The sequence below is a fragment of the Spinacia oleracea genome, chromosome 3, assembly GCF_020520425.1.
Source record: "Spinacia oleracea cultivar Varoflay chromosome 3, BTI_SOV_V1, whole genome shotgun sequence".
Classification (NCBI taxonomy): Eukaryota; Viridiplantae; Streptophyta; class Magnoliopsida; order Caryophyllales; family Amaranthaceae; genus Spinacia; species Spinacia oleracea.
Window position 1 is genome coordinate 37,701,007 of NC_079489.1, and position 21,970 is coordinate 37,722,976.

Sequence of the window (21,970 nt, forward strand, 5' to 3'; positions counted from 1 at the left end):
AAATCAGCCGAGTAAAAGGCACGATATTAATTCTCATACTATCCCCAAGCTACAAGCCTAACCCTAAGCTCTAAAGCCTAAGTTCAAGTACTCAAGACCGTCGGTATTCTTCGTAGTTCCGCCGTAATTAATTCTTGTTAAGCGGAACTCTACTGGTATAAACACTCAAATTAAGCATGGATCCTGCCCAAGAGTCTAGTCAAGTCGAGGAAATTTTGTTGAATTAAAGGAACTAAAGCCAAGTGGTTAGTTTCATGAGAACCGCAATATAGCCAAAACTATATTGTAAAGTGCCTTGATCTGATTTATTGCTTTAATCACCATTATAACTTTGTCAAACTTAATCTGATTATTTATCACGCCTAATAAGATATTCCTTGGACAATATGGATTATTGTTAGGTACCTTAAATTAATCTGTATTACCTTTAGCGATTGTTAGTTAATGTTTGTGCATTAAAAGCAATCCTGATTAGTAATGTAGTTTAACGCATGTCTCGTCTTCGTTACATTGAACTAGTAAGAACCGCTCCATGGGTTAATATGTGACACTCCCCGTATTAGTAAATTTCCCCCGAACCCTCAATCTCTACTCCGATGGATGTATGTTGAGAGATTCCCACACCACGAATCACAAGGGAACCTAAGGTCGTTGTGGTCAAATACCTTGAGCTTGGGTCGTCTCACAAGCTTGTACTCACGTATCACAACAACCGAGTTTTGTCGGTTTTGTAAAATCGAATGGCTACTCCATTAGCTGGTAAAAAGAGACAAGTCGCCCACAGTTAGTCCAATTTTACTTATGCTTTCCACACATCTCTGAGGGAAGAAGTAAGAAAAGGCCCTAAACCCGTCTTCACGACACTAAAGGCAATTTAGGGGCGACTCGCAAAGGTGTTTTTGTAGTAGTTAAACTATGAAAACTTAAACTGTTAAAAGCTCACTATTATATACTTCAAAACGTTATCATGTAAGATCTTGTTAGATTGGTCTCGGTATGTATTTTTAGAATATCAATTTTTTTTAATTATTTCACTTACAGAATCAACTATATTAGTGATCAAATATTGCGCGCATTGGAGTCCGTGCAAATAACTTTAAGGAAAGAAGGTAGTAGTAATTTATACTTTTATATATATATACTCCGTATTAAACATAACTATATTTTGAGATCGTTCTAAGAACGGGTGATTTGTAGTTGTTTAACCGTCTTTTAAAGTTGTAATTTTTTGAGGCATGTGATTTTATTGGAAATATATGATTTAAATAGAAATGAAATTTGAAGGTTGAAAAAATATATATAAAAATAAAATAAAATGGTGCATTAATATTAAGTATTAAATAAAGAGATGAAGTGAAAAAGATTGAATAAATATATGAATTAAATAGTAATTTGATGTTGAATAGAGAAATGAAGTAAAAGAGGCGTCGGAGTTGTAAACTATAGCAAACAACAGAAGGAACAATTGGAAAATTAAATTGACGAATGAAAGAATGGGATACCACATGTCATCTAAATATTTGTGGTTTTACTTTTTAGTTAAATACAACAAGGTATAGATATTGTTTTCCATACCTACATACTATCTCTGTTTCAAAATGATCTTTACACTTTCTGCTTTAATCTGTTTTATAATGTTTTTTATACTTAATTTATTCTATTTTTGGACATGAAAATTTACTACCTTATCCTTTTTGCGCTCAATATTTACAATTTTCACCCATTTTCTCTTATTTTATTAATTTTTTCTTACACTCACCCACCTTTTTACAATTGTCTCTTACTTTACCCATATTTTATTATATTGAACCAACTTTTTCACTTTTGTATTAATATTTGTGCAAATAGTAATCGTAAACATGTTTATCACACGAAAGTAGTACTACGTATTAGGCAATAAAATGGAAGATTAGATAGATTTTAGAGGAGGAAAAACGCAAAGTAGACCAAATCACAATCACCGATGAATACAATATTAATTAAAATTTTCATATAAATTATTAAGAAATACTTTGTAGGTGGTTTGATGGACCCTGAAGAAATGAAGCATCAAGTCCAAAACCATTAGAAAGTTATGCTACATTTAAAAATAAAATAAAAAGACGAGTAATATTCTTGGGCGCCCGTGTAATATTATCTGATGCTTAAAGTAGATTATGAAAGTTGCAAAAGAATTAAATGCAAGGGGGCATCGGAACACCACATAGGCAACGGTTGTGAATGTATGAAGATTGATCAAGCTTGACGAACCCCCCTCCGGTAGGAATTGGACCGCACAAATGGTTGTAACTTACGTTTAATGATTGCAATTGGGGTAACGTTGCCAAAGAGAGCGGAATGCTGCCATAGATATTGTTATGGTTCAAGTTAATAATATTCAACCCAAAACCAAACTCCACATTTGTCATATTGAACTCCAACAAGTTCCTTGCTAAATTAATTCTCGATATGTTATTGTTTCGAAACAAAAAGGACGCATCACCGGTTAGTTTGTTACGTGAGAAGTCGATTATATGTGCGCTTCCTAGCGTGGTTGGGATTGAACCGGACAAGTTGTTGTGTGATAAGTATATAGAAATGTTAGTTAATTTAAAAGACCCAAAACTGTCAGGGATTGAACCGGTGAGTTGGTTTCGGTCCAAATGTAGGGAGTAGAGATCGGGTAGGGTAGAAAGTGAAGGTGGGATAGAACCGGAAAACCTGTTAAAAGACAGGTCCAAGAAATGTAGTTTCTTTAATTGACTCAAAAACGAGGGAACCGGACCGGATAAGTTATTCCAGTCAAAGCGGAGGAATTTAAGATTTTGGAGTTTGACAATAGAATTAGGAATAGTACCAGTAATGTTAGGTTGTTTCCTAATGTGAAGTGTTTTAAGGTAAGGGAGGTCACCAAGGGCAGATGAGATCTCACCAGAAAGTTGACCATTAGAAAGGGAAAGCGTTGTAACACGGTTGGTGTGCCGGTCACATTTAACACCCTCCCAATCCTTACAACAATCAGCATCAGCATCAGCATCAGCATCATCCGATTTCCAATAAGTAGAAATATTGCCAAAGTAATGTTGGCTGAATTGCAAGAGGGCCGCCTTGTCGTCAGGGTTGCATAACTTAGAGGATAAACAAGGGGTGCTGAGTAAGGTGTAAAGGAAGATTGATAAGGAAACTTGAAGGCTGATTTTGCAGGTCCTCATTTTGTCTACTTTTTGATAACAAAATAAGGGAAGGAATAGGATAGATTAAATATATGTTGTATACTTTTTTATTTAATTAAGGTATCATTTTTCTTGTAATTTATAATCAACTAATTTAAGGGATTATGTTTCAAACAAGAAAAAAGAGACAACCAAAGCGCAAGAGTGTGATTAATTTCCTACAATTGTGGTAAGATTTTCTTTGTATGACTAAATCAGGCCGAATGTCATGGACTAGTATTATACTATTATATATGGTCGGACTATCTTTCAGTGACCAAATAAATAATTAAAAAATATTAAGATAAATAAGTGCTAACTAAGACTTAATTAACTTTTCCAGTATCAAATGGGTGGAAAATGAAATTAGGAGGACTAGCAGTACGTGGATTTCATTGTGAAGTTGGGGTTAAGTTTTCGCGGGTGACCCTAACTTAATCACGCACCTTAATTGATTTGTGTATTCCAGTTTGGATTCGGTTTACGTTTATCAAGTTCGAAAGCAGCTATTTAATACTGAGTATGAACTACAGAGTAATTGTTTTTTTTTATATGGAGAATAACAATGTCATTAATAATTAGCATACGACATCAATACGATAAAATATATATGCATACCACAGATTCGAAATTATTAATGTAGCTATTTTGATGTTAGTTTATTCATTTAGGTGTCGTGTGTATTACTAGTCTTGAAACCGAAACTTTGGGCCTAACTTTTTTGAGCTGATATTGTAAAGGGAATGCACGTATGACATTAGTTTTAAAAAAAAATCTATGTGGCTCAAAATATTGCCCATCACTAACATTGAAGGTAACTAATACACCGTACTCAGGCTCAGCCCAACTAATATGGAGGGCATGTGCTACTTATAAAAAAAGGACCCTATCAATTTTTAAATTTTTTTTCCCTATAAACTTTTAAGGCACAATAATGAAGAATTATGATAAAATAACTAGTATGTGTCCCGAGATAACTATATATAAAAGTATAATTAGAAGTAGTTATGTTAAGTTAATATGAAGCATAATACTACCTTCGTTTTATAATGTTCTTTACAGTTATTATTTGCGCAAATATTAAGAAATTTTTTTTGAAAATTGTGTAAAACGGTGGGTGGATGTAATAAAATATGGATAAAGCTAGTAAGGGATGTAGTGTAAAAAGGTGGGTGAGTGTAAGAAACAATGAATTAACTAATAGAAAGTAAGTGAAAAGTGATAAATGTTATGGTGTAAGAGGGATAAAATAGTAAAGTTTTATGTCCGAAAATAGAATAAAGATTACTGTAAAGAATATTATGAAACAGACTAAAACGAAAGTGTAAATATCATTTTCTAACGGAGGTAGTAACAACAATACACACAACTTCAAATATCATTTTTCAATCAATTTTACAACAAAGTTAAAATACCATAAAAAAGGAGAATACATAAGGGCGCAATAATCTATCCCAAAAGGTTTATGTTAAAATTCATGTGGAATATATTGCAAGTTCAACCTTCCCCTGATACCTTAGCCTTTCTATTAAATACAGTTATAAAGCATATGATTTACTTCTAGAATCAAGTGACATGCAACCTAATTCTTTAGTCAAAATATGATTCACAAAACATACATGATACATTTAGCATTTTTAGTATGTCCTCCACTTAAAGATAAAACTAAAAGTTAATCAAACTTGCAAATTATTTGATAAGAATAAGTAATTGCAAATGAAAAAGTATTTTGAACACCTCCATGCATATGCTGCATTTGGTAGTGATTCAATTTATTTTATTTCCTAGAAAATAATCAAATAGTGCTTGAAATTCACAAACATGCTGAACCTAGTACCTCCAATACCTTTTTCTCATATCTTATGATTTCTCGTCTCCTTCTTTAAGTAATTCAGGGGTTTGGGGAGCTTAATTGGTGTATACCACACCAAACTCTTTTAGCTTATTGATTTGGAAAAGAAATCCAAACCTTGTGGTTTGGTTTTTCAAAAATTTGAAACCAAACCAAACCTCGCGCAAACCGTATTAAATCATTTTATTTTTGTGGTTTCGTTTTCAAAAATTTGAAACCAAACCAAACCTCGCGCAAATCGTATTAAATCATTTTATGCATAAAATATTCTTGTATGTTATTTCGAAGAATTATATCCAATATACATCGACTCAAAAGTATTAGTATTGATTTATGTGATTTATTCTTTCGTTTTTTATTATCAGTCCCTTTTGGAATCTTGGCACTATTTACAATTGAAAAGAATCTTCTAATTTCTTTTCAATACATAATTCAAAATGTATTCATATGATATCTTGTTTTGTTAGTATCAACGTCTAGTTTAATAATATCAAATTTTATATTTCTTTAATATACGTATTTGGAGACATTTACGTTTAAATATTGAGTTGAAACAGACTAAAAAGTCAAAAGTGAACTAATATTTAAGAACGAATGGAGTATTAATTTTCTCAAGCATTTTTTTTTATTGTGTTTAGTTAAACATTTATGTTACAAACTACTTTAACAAAAAGAAACAATTGTTGACCAAAAACTAAACAACACCAAACCGTTTAAACGTGGTTTGGTTTGACGTGCATGTAATATAGTTTGATTTGGAAAAATGAAATACCGTATTTTACGGGTTGGTTTATGTTTCATCTCGTACTGCACCAAGCCCAAGTGTGTTCATCCCCTAAATAAAAACACCACTTTTTAATTACGTTTTTATGTTGTTGAATTGTTTTTGTAGAGTATATAAGTGATTCTAATTTCCTTAAATAATACTTCTCTTTAAAAGCTATGAATTTCACTATTCCATGTACTTCATATAAGATTCACTAAAATATTCTTGAACTTTTAACAATTGTCTTATTTTAAAAACATATATATTATTATTATCATTATTATAAGGCTTTTTATTAATTGATATTGGTTGCGATTATTTATTGTTTCCCTTTTAGTTTTCATTTGTTTGTCAATTTAGTAACTTTTCTTGTTTTTTTCTTTTTTTTTTATTTGTTTGTCAATTTAATTACTTTTTTTTTCCTTTTTTCTTTATTGTTTAGTCAATTATTCTCCTTGCCTTTTTCAATTGTTATCAAAATGGGAGAGTAGCTGAGAGAGAAGTATTGGGATTTTGGAGCCCTCACATTAACCACCACTCCGCTTTAATGATATAGATGAAGTAAATGTTATGCAAGAAGAAGAAGAAGTTGGTAGTAGTGTGATTTAGGTCCTAAGAAAAGAGAATAATCTAAAATAAAATATAAGAGATTGGAAATAAAAATAAAGGTAGGTGTTGGGATTAGAACCCATGATCTCCTTGTGTTCAAGGTTCAAAAGTAGTCAAAATCAACCGTCTAAGCTACTACTAAATTTATATATTAACTCTCAACAAAATGTACTTATACAACGTTAGGGGGGCCTTTTTTAAAAAAAATTAAAAAATCTTGGGGCCCTATTAAGTATATCACTTTGAACAAGTTAAGAGTCAGACCTGTCCATTCCATACTATATCGATAGTTCTACAAGAGAAAACATATCACTTTGATTAGACACGATAAGTTTCTCAACCGCTATTAATAATGAATAGCTAGTAAGGATGTGAAGATATTTGTATTAAAAGTTACATCAAATATGTTAAGATGACAACCCAAGTCTCATGTGTAAAGAATAAGGAAGAGTTGCATTCCATATAAATGTCCACCTAACTTCATTAGTATGAGACTATGGAGTTTTTGGGAAGGTATCCAAAAACAAATCCATTCGGACTAAGCCAAAATATAATGTCATGTGGCCCAACAAGTTGGACTTTCCAGGCCCAACAAGATCTTTGCAAAATGTGAAACATAATATCAATAAAAAGTAGAGGGAGTAGTCACTGTAATTAGAGAAGAAATCAAAATGATTAGGCATCAATTATGTTGACCCTTAGTTTTGGTTGATGACTTAACAAACTTCCTTATGGTGTTCGTTTATGTATAAGCAATTGGGCTAGAGTTCCCGAGGAGGAACAACCTTGGCTAAGAGAGTTTCGGAGCTAAATAAAGCGAAAACGTGGGAAGCTTGGTCAAATAAGCCTGTATTTTCTAAACCAATTTTCCTTAGCAATAGGCAGTAAAAAGCAAAGAAAGAAAATTTGTGAAAATAAAATACTTGGGTAAAATATAAGTTTTTTAAAATAGAATCGAAGATATATTTCCAAAACTTCACTCTTTATATTATTTTCTTACGACAAAAACGCAACTTTCTTTTTACAAAATCATTTCATTAGGAAAACAATTAAACAAGAATCTACCTTAGTTAGAAAATTTATTTATGAGAAAATCTATTTTATCTTATTATGGCCACATTCAGTTCCTGCAAGTTCCTTTCAGCACCTTGTTTCATAATCTTTCAAGCTACTATATACTTACATGAATTCTAGAAAACAAACTCTTATTTTTTGTATTTATGTTCCATGCTGCTCCGCGTGTTATTGGTTGTTCCACCTCTGGAACTTCTCGTTGTTGATTCCCACTCAGGAACTGCCCTTCAATTTCAGAGTTCCTCTAACTCGTCTGGAGGTTCCAGTTCCTCCGCAGGAACTCTGTAATTTTCAGCTTGTGTAGAGTTCATCCTTAGGAACTCCTCTGCAATTCCAGCTCTGGGTTTTATGCTTATTGCTATAAGTATCGCACAATCATCAACCTCCAGTAAGCTCTATTATTGATGATGTTAGCACAACCTTTCATTAATGATCCTTGCACACATATAACTTGAAAACTACGTTAGCTGATTACTTTAGTTTGTCATCATCAAAACCTAGCCCAATAATTTTTCCCTTTTTGATGGTGACAACCCAAGGCAATGTAATAACAAAAACTAACAAGAACTTAGAAGCAAGATAATTAGTTACTAGAGAATAAAACACATATAAATACTAATTATCTAATCAAATGCGACGGTTTAGAAAAACCTAATGCGACACCTCACATAGAACCGTTGCATTAGATAGAGCTAATGCAACGGTTTCCTCCATAACACACCTGAAAGTTGGGCTAAAGTAACGGTAGTGATAAACCGTCGCATTAGATTATCTAATGCAACGCCTTGCTAGGCTAATGTAACGGTAAAATAAAATATCTGTAGGCGCAAGACTTTTTACTTTTTTTCCCTCCCATTATTTCCCAAAATTTCAAACCCCATACTTTTAAGCCCAAAATTATTTTCCCCCAAATTTTCAAGCCCTAACTGCTCGAATTGTTACCCGAAAAAAAAATTGACAACAGAAATTAAAAACACAAGAGAGGAGAGAGACTGAGAGGAATTCATGATGTTCGCATCAATTCGAAAATCGCAAACACCAATTCGCAATTCGTAGTTCTAGGGTTTAGAGGGTTTGTCATTCGCAAGTGGAGGGATTAGAGGGTCTGCAATTCATAGTTCGAGGGTTTAGAGGTTCGCAACATCACCACGAAGAAGGTTTAGAGGTTCACAACACCACCACGAAGGAGGTTCGCAACACCACCACGAAGAAGGAAGAGGACGGAGAAGGTTTGCTATAATCCCGTAAAACAGATACATAAACTCTCACAAGGTTTGCTATTTCGATTAAATTTCTGGCCCAATTTCTTGAATTACGTTTAAGGTTTGCCTATTTAGGATTTTGATGATTTTCAATGATGGGTTTAACATGTCCTCTCTTTACAATTTCAATGGGTTTACTTTATTTCAAAGATGAATTTGATTTTCGCATGCCTTTGTGCTTAATTGTTCTCTGATTTTGTACATTGTTTTTCCTGAGCATTTTTTTTTTTTACTCAAATAGCTTAGTTATACTGGAAAACTACTACCCTTATAGGAAGAGTGATAAAACGTATTTTGAGATGGTTTTATGAGTTGCAGAATGGCTTTTGAAGTGTTTTGTGTTTGGTAGGAGTTGCCGTTAGTACGTGAGAGGGAGCTGTAGATGTGTTAGATATTTGCAAGTTTTTAATATATCAGAGTTGAAAACATATGCAGCTTCCGGCACGTAAGTGTTTCTTCTGCAAAATTCACTTCATAATTTTTGTGTACCCCTAAATACGTAATTTCTCTATCCCAGGGGTCGGAACTTTAGGTGGATTAGCTATTGGTGTGAAGTCTATTGGGTTGTATAATCTGGTTTTAGAACAATGAACTTTACAAATTAGTAAGTTGTTATTCTTATCTATATGTGAAGTAAAAAAATCATCAAAGAGTAAGTTTATGCACTTTTTCTTTTTGGTTTTACTAAATTTTGGTCTGCTTTCTTCAGATAATTTTGCAATTAGTATGAAGGATTATAGAGTAGTATTTTATGTGAAGGGTGAAAATTTATGGAGGGCTATAAATTAGTTTCCTAATTAACCTTTCACCTAGTACCTTTAATCCCCGCGATCTCTTACAGGGTCCTGTTTTTCCTCTTGCTTAAGGAATTTTTTTTGGCAATAATTAGTTTATGATGTTCAGAAAAGAGTTGTCACAAATAGTAATGGTTTATGATTGTATTTCCTAAAATGTCAATCTTCAATTGATTTGAGTGGTAGCCTGGTAGAGACTAGGGAGGTGATAAAAGAACATAACTAATTCCATCTTAGAGATTCATAAGTATTATCTGATTGAATGTCAATAAACTTGAGATAGTCTTGGTAATATGATGAGAGACTGTTGGTCAATCAGGCACTAGTTAACTACATCTTCTCCTGCAACTTTGACAAAAATGCCTATAACTATTCAAACTGATACAGCAAAATCGCAACACTATGAACTCCCTACTTCCTTTTTCAAGCTTGTTCTAGGAAAACATCTCAAGTACAAGTAAAAACATTGGTGTGTTCTTTTTTACAATGTAGCATGCTAATAGAACTACAAAAACGTGCATTGTTGAACTGCTGATTATCGGTAATTAACTTTTTTGTTATGCATTCATTTGTTCTGCCTCTTGGTTGCAGTTGCTGTTATTTTTCTCACAAGCTGCCAAATCTAGATGGTGCAGAGAAAAAAAATGTTAGATTCATATTGTGAGAGGTCAGGAATACAAGATGGTAATACCGCTCTTGATGTTGGATGTGGATGGGGGTCACTCTCCTTGTACATTGCACATAAATTCAGTTTCTTGTTGTCCGGTTTGACACTATTCCTCCCATAATATTTTTATTCGAAACCAATAACTATTATATTAAATGAGCACTTAAACATTCAGCCATATCTTACTTTGTTGAAGTCTGAAACAGATCAAAAGACTAGTGATTTTGAACAATCTCCTCTGCATAGGTACTCCGCATAGAATTTAGATAAAAGAACGCAGAACTAATAGGTAGACTACTAAAGATCATTTGTCTTGTAGAGGACTACTATACCTAAAAGTGAAACACGATAAGCAGCTAAATAGTGAAAGGTTGTAACCTAACTATAGACAACTTCTTTCTGTTAAATTCAGTTGGATGGTGGGTGCAGTTGGATGGCTTCTTGCTGTGGAAGTAGTATTCGTTTGCATACTTGTTGCTGCACCGGGTTTATGGTGTGCTGTTGAGTAATATAGAATTTGTTATGGTATTCTTTGGGGTCATTTTGATGTTGCAGGAACTTTTCTAATGTCAGAAGAAAGAAAAGAGTTTGCTGAATTGACTGATAGTAGTGGGCTTGTAGTTGCTAGAAACAGGGATTAATGATAGTGGTTTATACAAAAGAACCGCTAACATCGTTAGCGACTAAACATATAGAACCTGTGAGGGGGTCGAAAAAGCACGAGGCTAATGTGTGACCTCGTCCCTCGTGGGTGTGACGATTCTTTTTATTCAATCAAGTGTAATTGGATTTCCTGTGAGTTTACACCCAATTGACTAGTAATATAGGAGTCTCCATTCAGTTTTTAACGACAATGAGAAAAACTGACGAAACCCGGTTATCGTGACATAAAGGGAGTGCAATTATGTTTGACCACGACGGCCGTAGGTTCCCTTGTGATCCCTGGTGTGGGGATCTCTCAACATACACCCGCAAGGTAGAGATTAAGGGTTCGGGGGACTGTAACTACCGAGAGGAGTACTCGCTCGTCGATAACTCCAGAGGCAGGATATCCTTACTAGCTCAGCATAAATAATTGAAGGGACATGCGTTAACTATTAAACTAATCTGAGTTGATTTTAGCAATATGCAACATATAATACTAGATCGATTGCGATTATCTGATTTAAATAGCATTAAGGGACCTAGCATGATAATCCAATTTCCCAAAAATATTATATTTGTTAGGCGTGGTAGAACAATCAGATTTAGTTAGTTTAACAGTTCATAAAGAGGGCGAGGAAAGCAATTAAATCATAGAAAAGGGACACATTACGACGCACCCTTGAGAGGTGCGTCACGGTTCTCAGAAAGCCTACCACTTTGACTTTGCTATTTCTCCTTTTTATTTAACGAATCTCAAATTATGGGACAGGATACGTTCTGTTCGATTTATGGATCGATTGCGACAGAACGCGTGAACAATTTCGCAGCGTGAGGCTTAGGCTAGGGGTTGGAGTCAATACTCAGAATATGAATTGTGTGTTGTGATTTCATGTCGAACTTGGGCTATATTTATAGAAAAGAGTTTTTGGAAAGATAGAATTGCAGAGCTCTAATCCACAAAGAATTAGGAAAAAACACGTACCCAGGTAATTCCAGCGCCCAGGCCTGGGCGCCGAAGATTTCGGCGCCTAGAGCCAGGCGTTGAAAATAGGGTCTGGGCTGTTTTCTTAGTCAGATTCGGATTCCTGAAATCCGTAGTGTTTGAGACTTAATCGAGTCTTTTAGTGCGTATCAATTTCATGACGGAATGCGTCTGGGCCCGTTACGAACTCTAGGCTCGTTAGGATTTTAATTAATACGTAACTCTTATTTCCGAATCATATTAGGAATAGGATTCTCGCAGTTTTCTATCTCATTTAGGATTTATGTTGGAGTGCAACACCTAATTCTGACAGGTTTCTATCTTTTATGACTTGCCACTTTTAGAAGCTACCCTTTACGGCAGTTACTATTTTAGCAGGTTTCCATAAATAGCAGGTTTCTATAAATAGCAGGTTTCGGGTGAAACGAGAAGGGTGATTGAGATTCGTTATTTCATAGGAGATGCGTTGTCAAGTGGAGATTTATGTTTTCATCATCGAACCTTCCCTTTCTGGAATGGGGACAAAAGTAGGTGTCTACAGTTAGCCCCCACTTTGACTGAGTCTTGGAGTAAGACGATGGTCAAAGTATTAGACGGAGTGCGTCACAGTATTAGACGGAGTGCGTCACAAGCCATGGTGACCTATTTTTTTGCGAGGGTCTCACGAGCCCCCGAGTGATAACATTTGACTTAAGGGTCATCACTTTGAAGTGTCGACATATCCCTCAAGTGTCATTGGGATTTGTCAACTGATAGTATAGAAACTTCCTCACTTTGTCATTGGAAGGATCTAAAGGTGCGTAGAAACTCCCTCACTTTGTCATTGGGAGTAGCTACAGATGTTTTCGAAATCAAAGCTGTAAAGTGTAATTGGGCCTGGCCAAGCCCAATCACGAGGTAAAAATGTTTTTAAAGATTCTCATTTTTAGGGTTAGCTAAACGAGAAAACCCCCTTGCTTTTATGAGACGTAAAACGAAGGAAAATCCAGCACATTGTTCTTTTTTTGGAAAAAACGGAAAACCAATCTTTGAATTTTTTGTGGAAGAAGGAAAGCTACTCACATCGTTCTTTTTTTTTTGGAAAAACGGAAAACCAAAAACTACTCACATCGTTTTTGGGAAAAACGGAAAACCAAAAGCTACTCACATCGTTTTTGGGAAAAACGGAAAACCAAAAAGAGTTATCGCTGCAGCGACTAAGGACCTGCGCGGTTAGTGACGCAGACTCCGTCGGCTAAAGATGGCGAGCCTGTCCGCTAAGGGTGGACACCCCGTCCGATAGAAGTGGACGAATCTGTTTCGAAATTTGTTTGTGTTTATTTTTTTGAAAATAAGGACCTACGTGGTTTGTGCCATAGACCCCGCCGGCTGAAGATGGCGAGCCTATTTCATTTTGTTTTTGAAGATTCTATTTTTCGAAAACTGAGGACCTGCGCGGCTAGTGACGCAGACCCCACCCGCTGCGGGTGGGCGAGCCCTGTCCGCTGAGGGTGGACGCCCCTGAATTCGTTTTTCAATTTGGGACTCGCGTGGTTCGTGACGCGATCCTGCCCACTAAGATGGGCAAGTTTCCTATTTTTTTCATCGTGATTTCTTTTTTTTTGAGAATTTCTTTTATTCATTCTTGCAAGAGCGAATTCTTTCGAGGGATACTCGGATTTAGTTGTAACCTGAACGTGGGTTGACAACGGGTTTAGACGGACCTTTGTCTTGCGACCGTCTGCTTTCGTGGTTTTGAGCTAGTCTTTACGGCTCGATTTTTGCCACTACTTGGTCTTTGATCAGAGGACCATGCACAAGTGTCAATGACGACCTTTCTCTGAGGTCGAACCTGTTTTTTTTTTTTTGAGATATCCAAACATGAGATGGTGTATGGCGTAGTCCGGGAATGTGATTTTGATTGTGCTCTCCTTGTTGGAGTATATTTTTTCGCGAGCCCCCAAGCACTTGGGCTCGTTGGTCGTTTTTCGCGCCTTGTAATCATGTTTGGGGTCATGCTCGTATGCGCGAGCGACCTTTTATAGTAGTGTGCTATTTTAGCGAAGCCGTGGAGTGCGACTTCAGTTTTCAGGCGACATCCGGTTTTAGCTTGGCCCGGATTAATCCTTTGACAGACAAACATTTTTTATTTGGGAAACCAACGACTTAACGACACACATTTTTTGGTGTTTCGAAGAATGACCATGATATTTATTTTGATTTGAAAAGTGTACATAAGCATTTTCTGAGACAAGTCTAAGTTTCGACCAAGTTTTAATGTTTATTTTTGCTTATTTGGGAGCTAAAGGTGCTTTTGGGCTTGATCCTATTTGCAATAGGGCCTCGTGTTTAGCAACACGATTTTAAGTCCTTTCCTGTTCCGCGTTTTGTGAAATCTGGGCCTTGGGCTGCATTTCCGGCGCCCAAGGCTAGGCGTTAAAGCCATGGGCGCTGGAAGTCTTTTCCTGGTGATATTTGACTTTCGGATTTCCTAACACGTTTTCGAATGGGATCAGGATGTCACTGGGTGCGTTCAGCTATATATAGGGGCTATATACGTCCCTATTTTCCACCACTCTCAATTTCCTTCTCTCTTTTTTTGCCGTGTTTTAATTACTCATTGCTTTTGCCATGTCGATCCCTACTTTCTCACTCCAACAGACTGTTAGGCGTTGGCTACGGGCCCTTACTCCTACAGAAAAGGCTTTGTTAAAAGAATACCGCTTAGAGGCACTTTTAGGCTTACAACAAATTAACATTGATTATAACTTTCTGCATGCTGCCCTAAGCTTTTGGGACTCCGATCATCATGTTTTTGCCTTTCGAGGCAACAAAATATGTCCTTTGCCAGATGAATTTCCTGCGATCGTTGGTTATCCTACTAATGCTACTCCTGCTACCCCTGGCACTATTGAAGAGGGTAAAACAACCATAGGGGCTTTCCTAGGACTAGATGATAACATGTTTGCTGAAATTGTTATAGGTGACAAGGTTAACTTGGCAAAACTTGTAAAACATCACTTTAGGCCTAGTAAGAATATGACCGAACATAAATTGAATATTCGAGCCCTTGTATTTTGCTTGTTGAATCACTATTTGCTGTCGAATAACAATGGCGCGTTCGGTGACATAAGGTTGATCCCCTTGATTAGCCAGATGGAAAGTTGTTATTCTATTATGCCGTTGGTTGTTGCCGAGACTTTGCTGAGTGCGGATGAGCTGAAGAAGGATGCCAAATCTGAACATTTTAAGGGAAGCCCCCTATTACTGCAGGTAATCGATTTTCTTCTTTGCGCACGCATACGCCCCTTTTGCATATATTTCTTTTGCGTGGGGCTGAGTTTCAGCACCCAGGGCTGGGCGCTGGAGCTATCGGCGCCTGGTCCTGGGCGTTGAAACTGCGCCCCAGGGACCGTTTTTTTTCATTCTTTTGATTCGATCGTACCCTGTTTTTGCAGATTTGGCTTGCGGAACGGCTTAGGCTCTTAGAAACTCCTGCCGATCCTAAACATTATCGCCCTATAGCCTTGGGTAATCGAAAATATCTGCACCGAGGCCAGGACGAGGCCGAATGGGCCTTTTTTTTACTCATGGTATCTGTTATATTAAGTGGGTGGTACCATGGTGGGGTTTGACTACTATGACGGGGGTTCTGATGTATCGGTTTATGTTTCCTTGTTGGGGCTATCTCGGCCCATTTACATTTTCCCTTACCGAGTCATGCGTCAATATGGCTTAAGGCAAACTATCCCCTTTTTTGATACGGTACCACCTACAGTAGCGGCCCTTTCACAAGCACGGGTTCAAGCATGGGCTAAGTATTATGATGGTCTCCCGCGTTGGGCCGTGGCTACAAATGGTTTTGTGGGTCTTTCTGAAAACTACAAGTTGTGGATGAGTTCCGATGATAAGGCTGTGAGGACCGAGGCTCGAAATGGGGAGCCGGCTGAGCTTTTGATACCTCGCATTCGGGTTAGATATGAGGGCCGTGATTCTGCCAATCCTCGCACCCATAGTTTTAAGACTGTGAAAGCTCGCCCTGATCGAAAGCGAAAGGAAGTTCCTCCCTGTTCCAGTTCTAGGCCTAAGAAGATGCCTAACATGAAGGGGCCTGCTGTTGTTAAAAGAAGTGCAGGCTCTCGCGGAGATCGTCGCCGGAACAATGTATGGGTCAGGAAGGCTCAACCGCCTGTAGAAACAGTGACTAATCCAGTTGATATTAATAACCTTTCCCCTACCATTGTCTGTGCCCTTGAGGCTGAGCGGGCTATAACTGAGAATGTTTCTGAAGCCTTGGCATCTTTGGAGGTTAGTGTCCAGGAGCCGGTTCTTATGGAGATTGATATGGGGGCAGCGCAGAAGACTGTGGGGGTGGATCCTGCGAACATTGCCCTCTATAAGACTTTATTTGATGATCCGGAAGAACTAGAGTAGTGTAGTTCTTGCTAGGGTGTAGGTACCCTTTATTTATTTCAGTTGTGTTTGTTTTTATTCTTGGCACTTTGTTTTCCTTCTTATTATTTTTTCAATAAAGGCGTATTTTTATTTTTCATTTTCATTTATTTTTGTTTCTCCTCTTTTTTATGTTTTTATATGTCTTAACACTTTTTGCACAAAGAATATGTGTTTTTTTTATTGGACCGAATCCTCGGTAAGGATCGCCTACGTATCTTGTCAGAATCAGGTCGCGCGTAATTCTAGCTTAGAATAAGTTCTAGTATGCCGGATTTCGGTAGATATGCCCTGAGGTGGAAGCATATTACTTAATCGGTCAAATAAGTGAAGTATTATCATTATTTTCATCTGCCTTTTTTTTGCCATAAGTCGCGTAAAAATGAAATTCGACTAATTTGTATGGCTATATTTTTAGTAAGCCTATTTGGATACGTACTGTACCCCCCAAGTGTTCGTTATTTTTCTGTTGTGTGCGGATAAAATGACGAGCACTTCTGAAAAGAAAATTTTTGGCAGGCAGAGAGTTTCAACGCCCAGGCTGGGGCGTCAGAAATTTTGGCGCCTAGACCTGGGTGCTGAAAATGATTTCTGGCGGTCGTTTTTGACGCTTTGCTTCACATGTTCTTGCATTTATTTCTTTTTTGTGCCTTGATTTTTTTGCTCGTATTTAAAGTCAATTTTGAGGCTATTTTGGAGGCTTTTTTGACTGTTAGCGTGAAATGCATTTTTGTCCGGATTAATTTTTCTATTCGTGACTCGAAACAGTTTTTGAAAATGGAGTTAGGGTGCGGAAGTTATGAAGATCTTTGTGTAGGCTTTTGAGGTGGGTTGAGGTGCGTGTCGTTTTTGAAGGATATGGTGGGGTTATATTTTATTAATTCCCCTTTTAAGCAACATTTGCTTTCGTTTTGGATTTTGATTTCCTTTGACTTCTTTGGGTTGTATGGGTTGACTTTTATGGTTACACTGGTTGACTTTTATGTTTTGGGGATATGAATGGGATGGTGCGGTTTATTTTGTGGGTTTCGTGAATTGGATCCCATGGCACTATTTCAAAACCGAGTGGGCTTTGTTTGTTGGGCCTAGAGTGGGCCGCCTCTTTATTTTTGTATTTTGCAAGTACATTTGGTGCTTATTTATTGTTAGAATAAAAAATTTAGGAGAAATATTACGCCTTTATTGATTCGGAAAGTAAGGAAAACACACTGAAATAAAACTGACCTATATTCTAAGGGGCCTTAGGACCATCTAAAGTCTCTATTTTTTTTTTCTACCAATCTAAAGAACTACTAGGCGCTTTTTACTAATGGTGCTCTATGTGGCTCAAGCCTGGGGTTTAGTCTCATAAAACTTCGGTCCTTCACCGGTACTCATCTTGAATTCTATTCCTTTTGCATTGACCCACTGATATGTCTTCACCCATCCGTTCTCGATCTCTTCTAGTGTTGATGCAGGAGAGATTAACCGGGTTGGATCGAAACCTTCATCTTGTAAAGCCAGGGTAGTCATCACAGTCTCGTCCTCCATAGGCCTCGATTCGTTAAACAATGTCCATAGAGCCTGGTTGTCCAATATTTCAGCTGTTTTAGTCTTGGTGAGGTGGGGTGCCTCATCCAAGGTGTGGCAGTCATGGAAAATTTCAAATCCGGGTTTTAGCAAGCCATCCTGAACGAAGGGTTTAGGGAAATCGCAGCATGGGTGTTCTTCTCCTTCCCGAACGAACATCCCGTTAAGGGTTCTTTGATACGGGGGAAGGAGGGTGGTTTGTTTGGCTTTGTTAAGGCGTAGCCCAGACAGGCGGTCAGCAATATCTTCCTTCGTTGGTTCATAGCCTAAGCCAAAGGATGGAATGCGCATTCCTTCTTCCTTATGACCAATGGGGTTCCTGGGAAATAACCTTGAGCTAGCAGCATTCTAGGGATGACCCGGGATGCATGCGGGTCTAGGAATGCTGGATCATAGTCTTCAATGAACTGGATTGCTTCTTCCATTTGAAACCCATAAAGGTCGTCTACAGTTTCGGCCGTTCCAACCATAGTACAACTGATGTCGAGAGGAGGGGCGCGGATTTCTAGTATTACCCCGTTATGGTTAAGTTTAACCATTTGGTGCAGGGTAGAAGCCACACCTCCTAAGTCATGGAGCCAAGGTCGCCCCAATAGGAGGTTGAAAGTGTGCTTGATGTCGATTATTTGAAACTCCGTGGTGCGTGCCACAGTCCCGGTTTGTATGGTAAGGTTGATTTTTCCCAACATAGGCCTTCGAGAGTTATCATAGGCTCGTACCCCTTGTGTGGAGGTTTGGAAGTCATCGCTTCTTAGTCCCAAGCAATGGGCGGTTCGCAACGGGCAAACGTTAACCGCCGAACCGTTATCTACGAGCGCTAGGGGGATGTTTTGCCCTTTGCATCCAACTACTAGATAGAGGGCTTTGTTATGGGCACCCCCCTCTTTGGGTAAATCTTTGTCAGTGAAAACTATGGCCTTTTCTCCAGCATCTCTCGTGACGTGGTTAACCAATGAGTCAGGTGTGATATCTGTAGGCACTGAGATGAGGTCAAGTGAGCGAATAAGCTTTTCGCGATGTTCTTTTGAGGTACACATGAGATCCCAGATGGTAATTTCGGCCTTGGTTCTTTTCAATTGTTTCAGAAGAGGATTTTCAATGACTTCTGCGACGGTGGTGTGCCGTCCATTCTCAGGAGCTTGTCTGACTGGGATATCGTCCATAGAAGGTGGGCGAATGTCAGGTTGGTATATTCTTCCTGATCTGGTGAGGTTGTCGACTTCGGGTTCTTGAGTGGTGGTGTCGATGAGAGCATACCCGGGCCAAGTTTCAGTAAAGAGGTCCTGGCCCGACACTTGAGATAGGTAGATATCTTCAGCATCATCATCCCACACACCGCACACTTCTCTCTCGATTCGATCCATAGGGACCACAGCGAGTGGTGCACCTTGAGGTGTAATGTACACCGTAGGGTCGAAGTTCTCATTTTCTGGTTGGTCGAGAGAGATGTGACAAGAGCCGAGTGGGATCTTGTTGTTGTTGGGTTTTCCAACGTTAGGGAGAGGTATCACTTCATCCTCTATCATGTCCTAGATGGTATTCTTTAGGTTCCGGCAGTTTTCAGTGTCATGCCCATTTCCTTGATGGAATTTGCAGTAAGTACCTTCGACCCAATATTTGCTTTTGACAGGAGGGTCACGGGTGGGGCCTATAGGTCTCAACTTTCCTTGATTGGTTAATCTTTCAAAGGCTTGTACCAAGGTCGACCCGAGTGGGGCAAACTTTCGGTCTCGGACCCATCTTCCAGGGCTTCTTCGAGCGGGAGTCTCTTCTACAGCATGGACTTCTTGGGCTTGGGATGTGTTACCCCGATTATAGGTGTTGTTTTTATATGTGGGTTTGCTTTGTATGGTTTTGGCGAGGTCGTCCTCGATCTTTATTCCCACATCATAAACTCTTTTGAAAGTGTCAAGTCCCAGGTACCTAAGGTGTTGTCTGTAAGCCGGGTCCAGGTTGTCAATGAATTTTTGGACCAATTCTGTTTCGGGAGGCCTATTGATTAGCTGGGCCGCCTGGTCCCTCCATCTAGCAAAGTAGGTTGTGAAACCCTCATTTTTCTTTTGGAAGAGAACTTCCAGCTCGCGCATGGTGACTTGGAAATCCATGTTCGACGAGTATTGCTTGATGAAGACATTGACAAAGTCTTCCCAAGTGGGGAAGAGCTTAGGGTCCTGGTGATAGTACCATTTGAGCGGCACAGGTTCCAAGGACAAAGGAAAGGCAGGTAAATACATGGACTTGTCCACGCCTTTCAAGTTCATGGCATTCACAAAGCTCAGTAGATGATCACGGGGATTGTCCGTGGCCTTGAACTTTGGTAAGTCAGATGAACTGAACTTTTCTGGTAGTTTGCCAGGAAAAGGTTCAGAATCAAGGGAGAAGTATTTGCTCCCCATGGTTTGCTGTAGGACCATTTTTTCAATCCTCTTCTCGTTATCGAGGTCACTTTTGGCTTGTGCAGCCGCTAAAGCTTCATTTTCCATTTTCAATTGGCCCATAAGTTGGGTCATTTGGACCATCTGGTCTCGCAAATCTTCGATGGACATGTTTGAAGGTGCGAATCGAGGTTGGGGAAGCAGAGATCCTTGAAATGAGGGATGACAGACGGAGCTTGGAGTCACTAAACCTGATGTTGGCGATGTATCTTCGAGACGCACTAACCGTTGATTCCCTGATCGGCACCAAGTGGCAGGACCAGTCCTAGGCATAAGATAAGCTAAAGTTTAGGTTCCCAAAGTTTCAAGCATTACTTAGTCTAGACTTCGACTCTCTCTATTGGTTTTTTTTGGCTCTTTCTTTTACTGGTACACTTTTTGGTTTTTTTTTTTTTGTCATTCTTTGAATTTTCGAAACACTTGCCCGTGTGACATTCATAGTTATTAGCGTGTTCGGTTTTGGTGCCGAACATTGTCGTCGTAGGAGGCCTATCAACGACACAAAGAGTTATTTATTATTTGTTTTTTTTGTCGCCTCTAGAATCGAGTGCTTTTTCTTACGCCTTCGTAGCAATTCTTTTTTTTTTACGAACGTTTTTTGGTGCTACGTGTTTTTTCTTTTGCGCGGGCACCGAGGCTGATGCGCCTGACCAGAAGGCCAAGCAGCAACTTCAGCGCCCAGCGTCGGGCGTGAGAAGTTCCGGCGCCCAGCCAGGGGCGTTGAAAATGCGTCCCTGGCTGGTTGTCGTTTTCTGTTTGCGTCTACTTTTGTTTATGCGACTTCGATTTGTGTGCTTGCCTAATAACGTCCTTTACGCGTTGTGCAGCGTTCGTGGGATTCGTTACAGGCCATCCCGAGCGTCGCTTATTTTTGTGGCGATCATTCGGGTTTGCGGAACACGTATTTCGGTGTAACTCTTTGGGAAATTAGTCTATGAATGTTTGGGCAATTTTTAAGGTCGTTGGTTTTCTAGGATAGTTTGTCACATACAATCACATATTTCGCTACACATAACTAACATTCATCATGAGGCGATAATAACATGTCATGTAGTTTATGATAGGCTTCTATGGGTAGTTATTTGCGCCTGGTTTGGTACCGCTTCTATCGTAGATCCAACACATGCCCCGGTCGAGGTAGTGTCTTCAACAGACGAATTTCGCCCAAGAGGCCAACCCGCAAGTGCAAGCCAAGGGGGCATGCAGGCGAGAGGGACCTAGTGGGCGAGCGATTGGGTTTGGGACGGGTGTACTACTAGCGAAAGTGCCGAGTGGACAACATTCGAAGCGTATGCACCCCCCGATTGGCGATGGGTATCCTTAGTCCAAACTCCCCGAGGGAGCCAAGATTCATTATGCGGTTCTGCCCGTTCACATTAATATGTTGATTTTCAGGTCGTCCCAACTTGATGGGGAAATAAACGCGGGGTAGGATCGTTTCACCCTTCGGCTATTTTGATTACCTACAAGCACGAGTATTTCCTTCACTATCCCCAGTGGAGTCGCCACTGTGAGGGGGTCGAAAAAGCACGAGGCTAATGCGTGACCTCGTCCCTCGTGGGTGTGACGATTCTTTTTATTCAATAGTGTAATTGGATTTCCTGTGAGTTTACACCCAATTGACTAGTAATATAGGAGTCGCCATTCAGTTTTTAACGACAATGAGAAAAACTGACAAAACCCGGTTATCGTG

The 21,970-nt window shown here is 38.7% G+C and overlaps 1 protein-coding gene across 1 annotated transcript; it reads right to left on the reverse strand.

The window, feature by feature from the left end:
• Nucleotides 1-1,964: 1,964 nt before the first annotated feature.
• LOC110792131 (polygalacturonase inhibitor-like) lies at nucleotides 1,965-3,266 on the reverse strand. Its single transcript, XM_021996942.2, has one exon. It carries the CDS (start codon nucleotides 3,189-3,191, stop codon nucleotides 2,175-2,177), a length of 1,017 nt encoding a protein of 338 aa, XP_021852634.1. The 5' UTR covers nucleotides 3,192-3,266; the 3' UTR covers nucleotides 1,965-2,174.
• Nucleotides 3,267-21,970: the final 18,704 nt, after the last annotated feature.

Bases quoted from the DNA above. Each gene is read 5' to 3' on its own strand.
- LOC110792131 (XM_021996942.2), bottom strand. From the start codon at position 3,191: ATGAGGACCTGCAAAATCAGCCTTCAAGTTTCCTTATCAATCTTCCTT.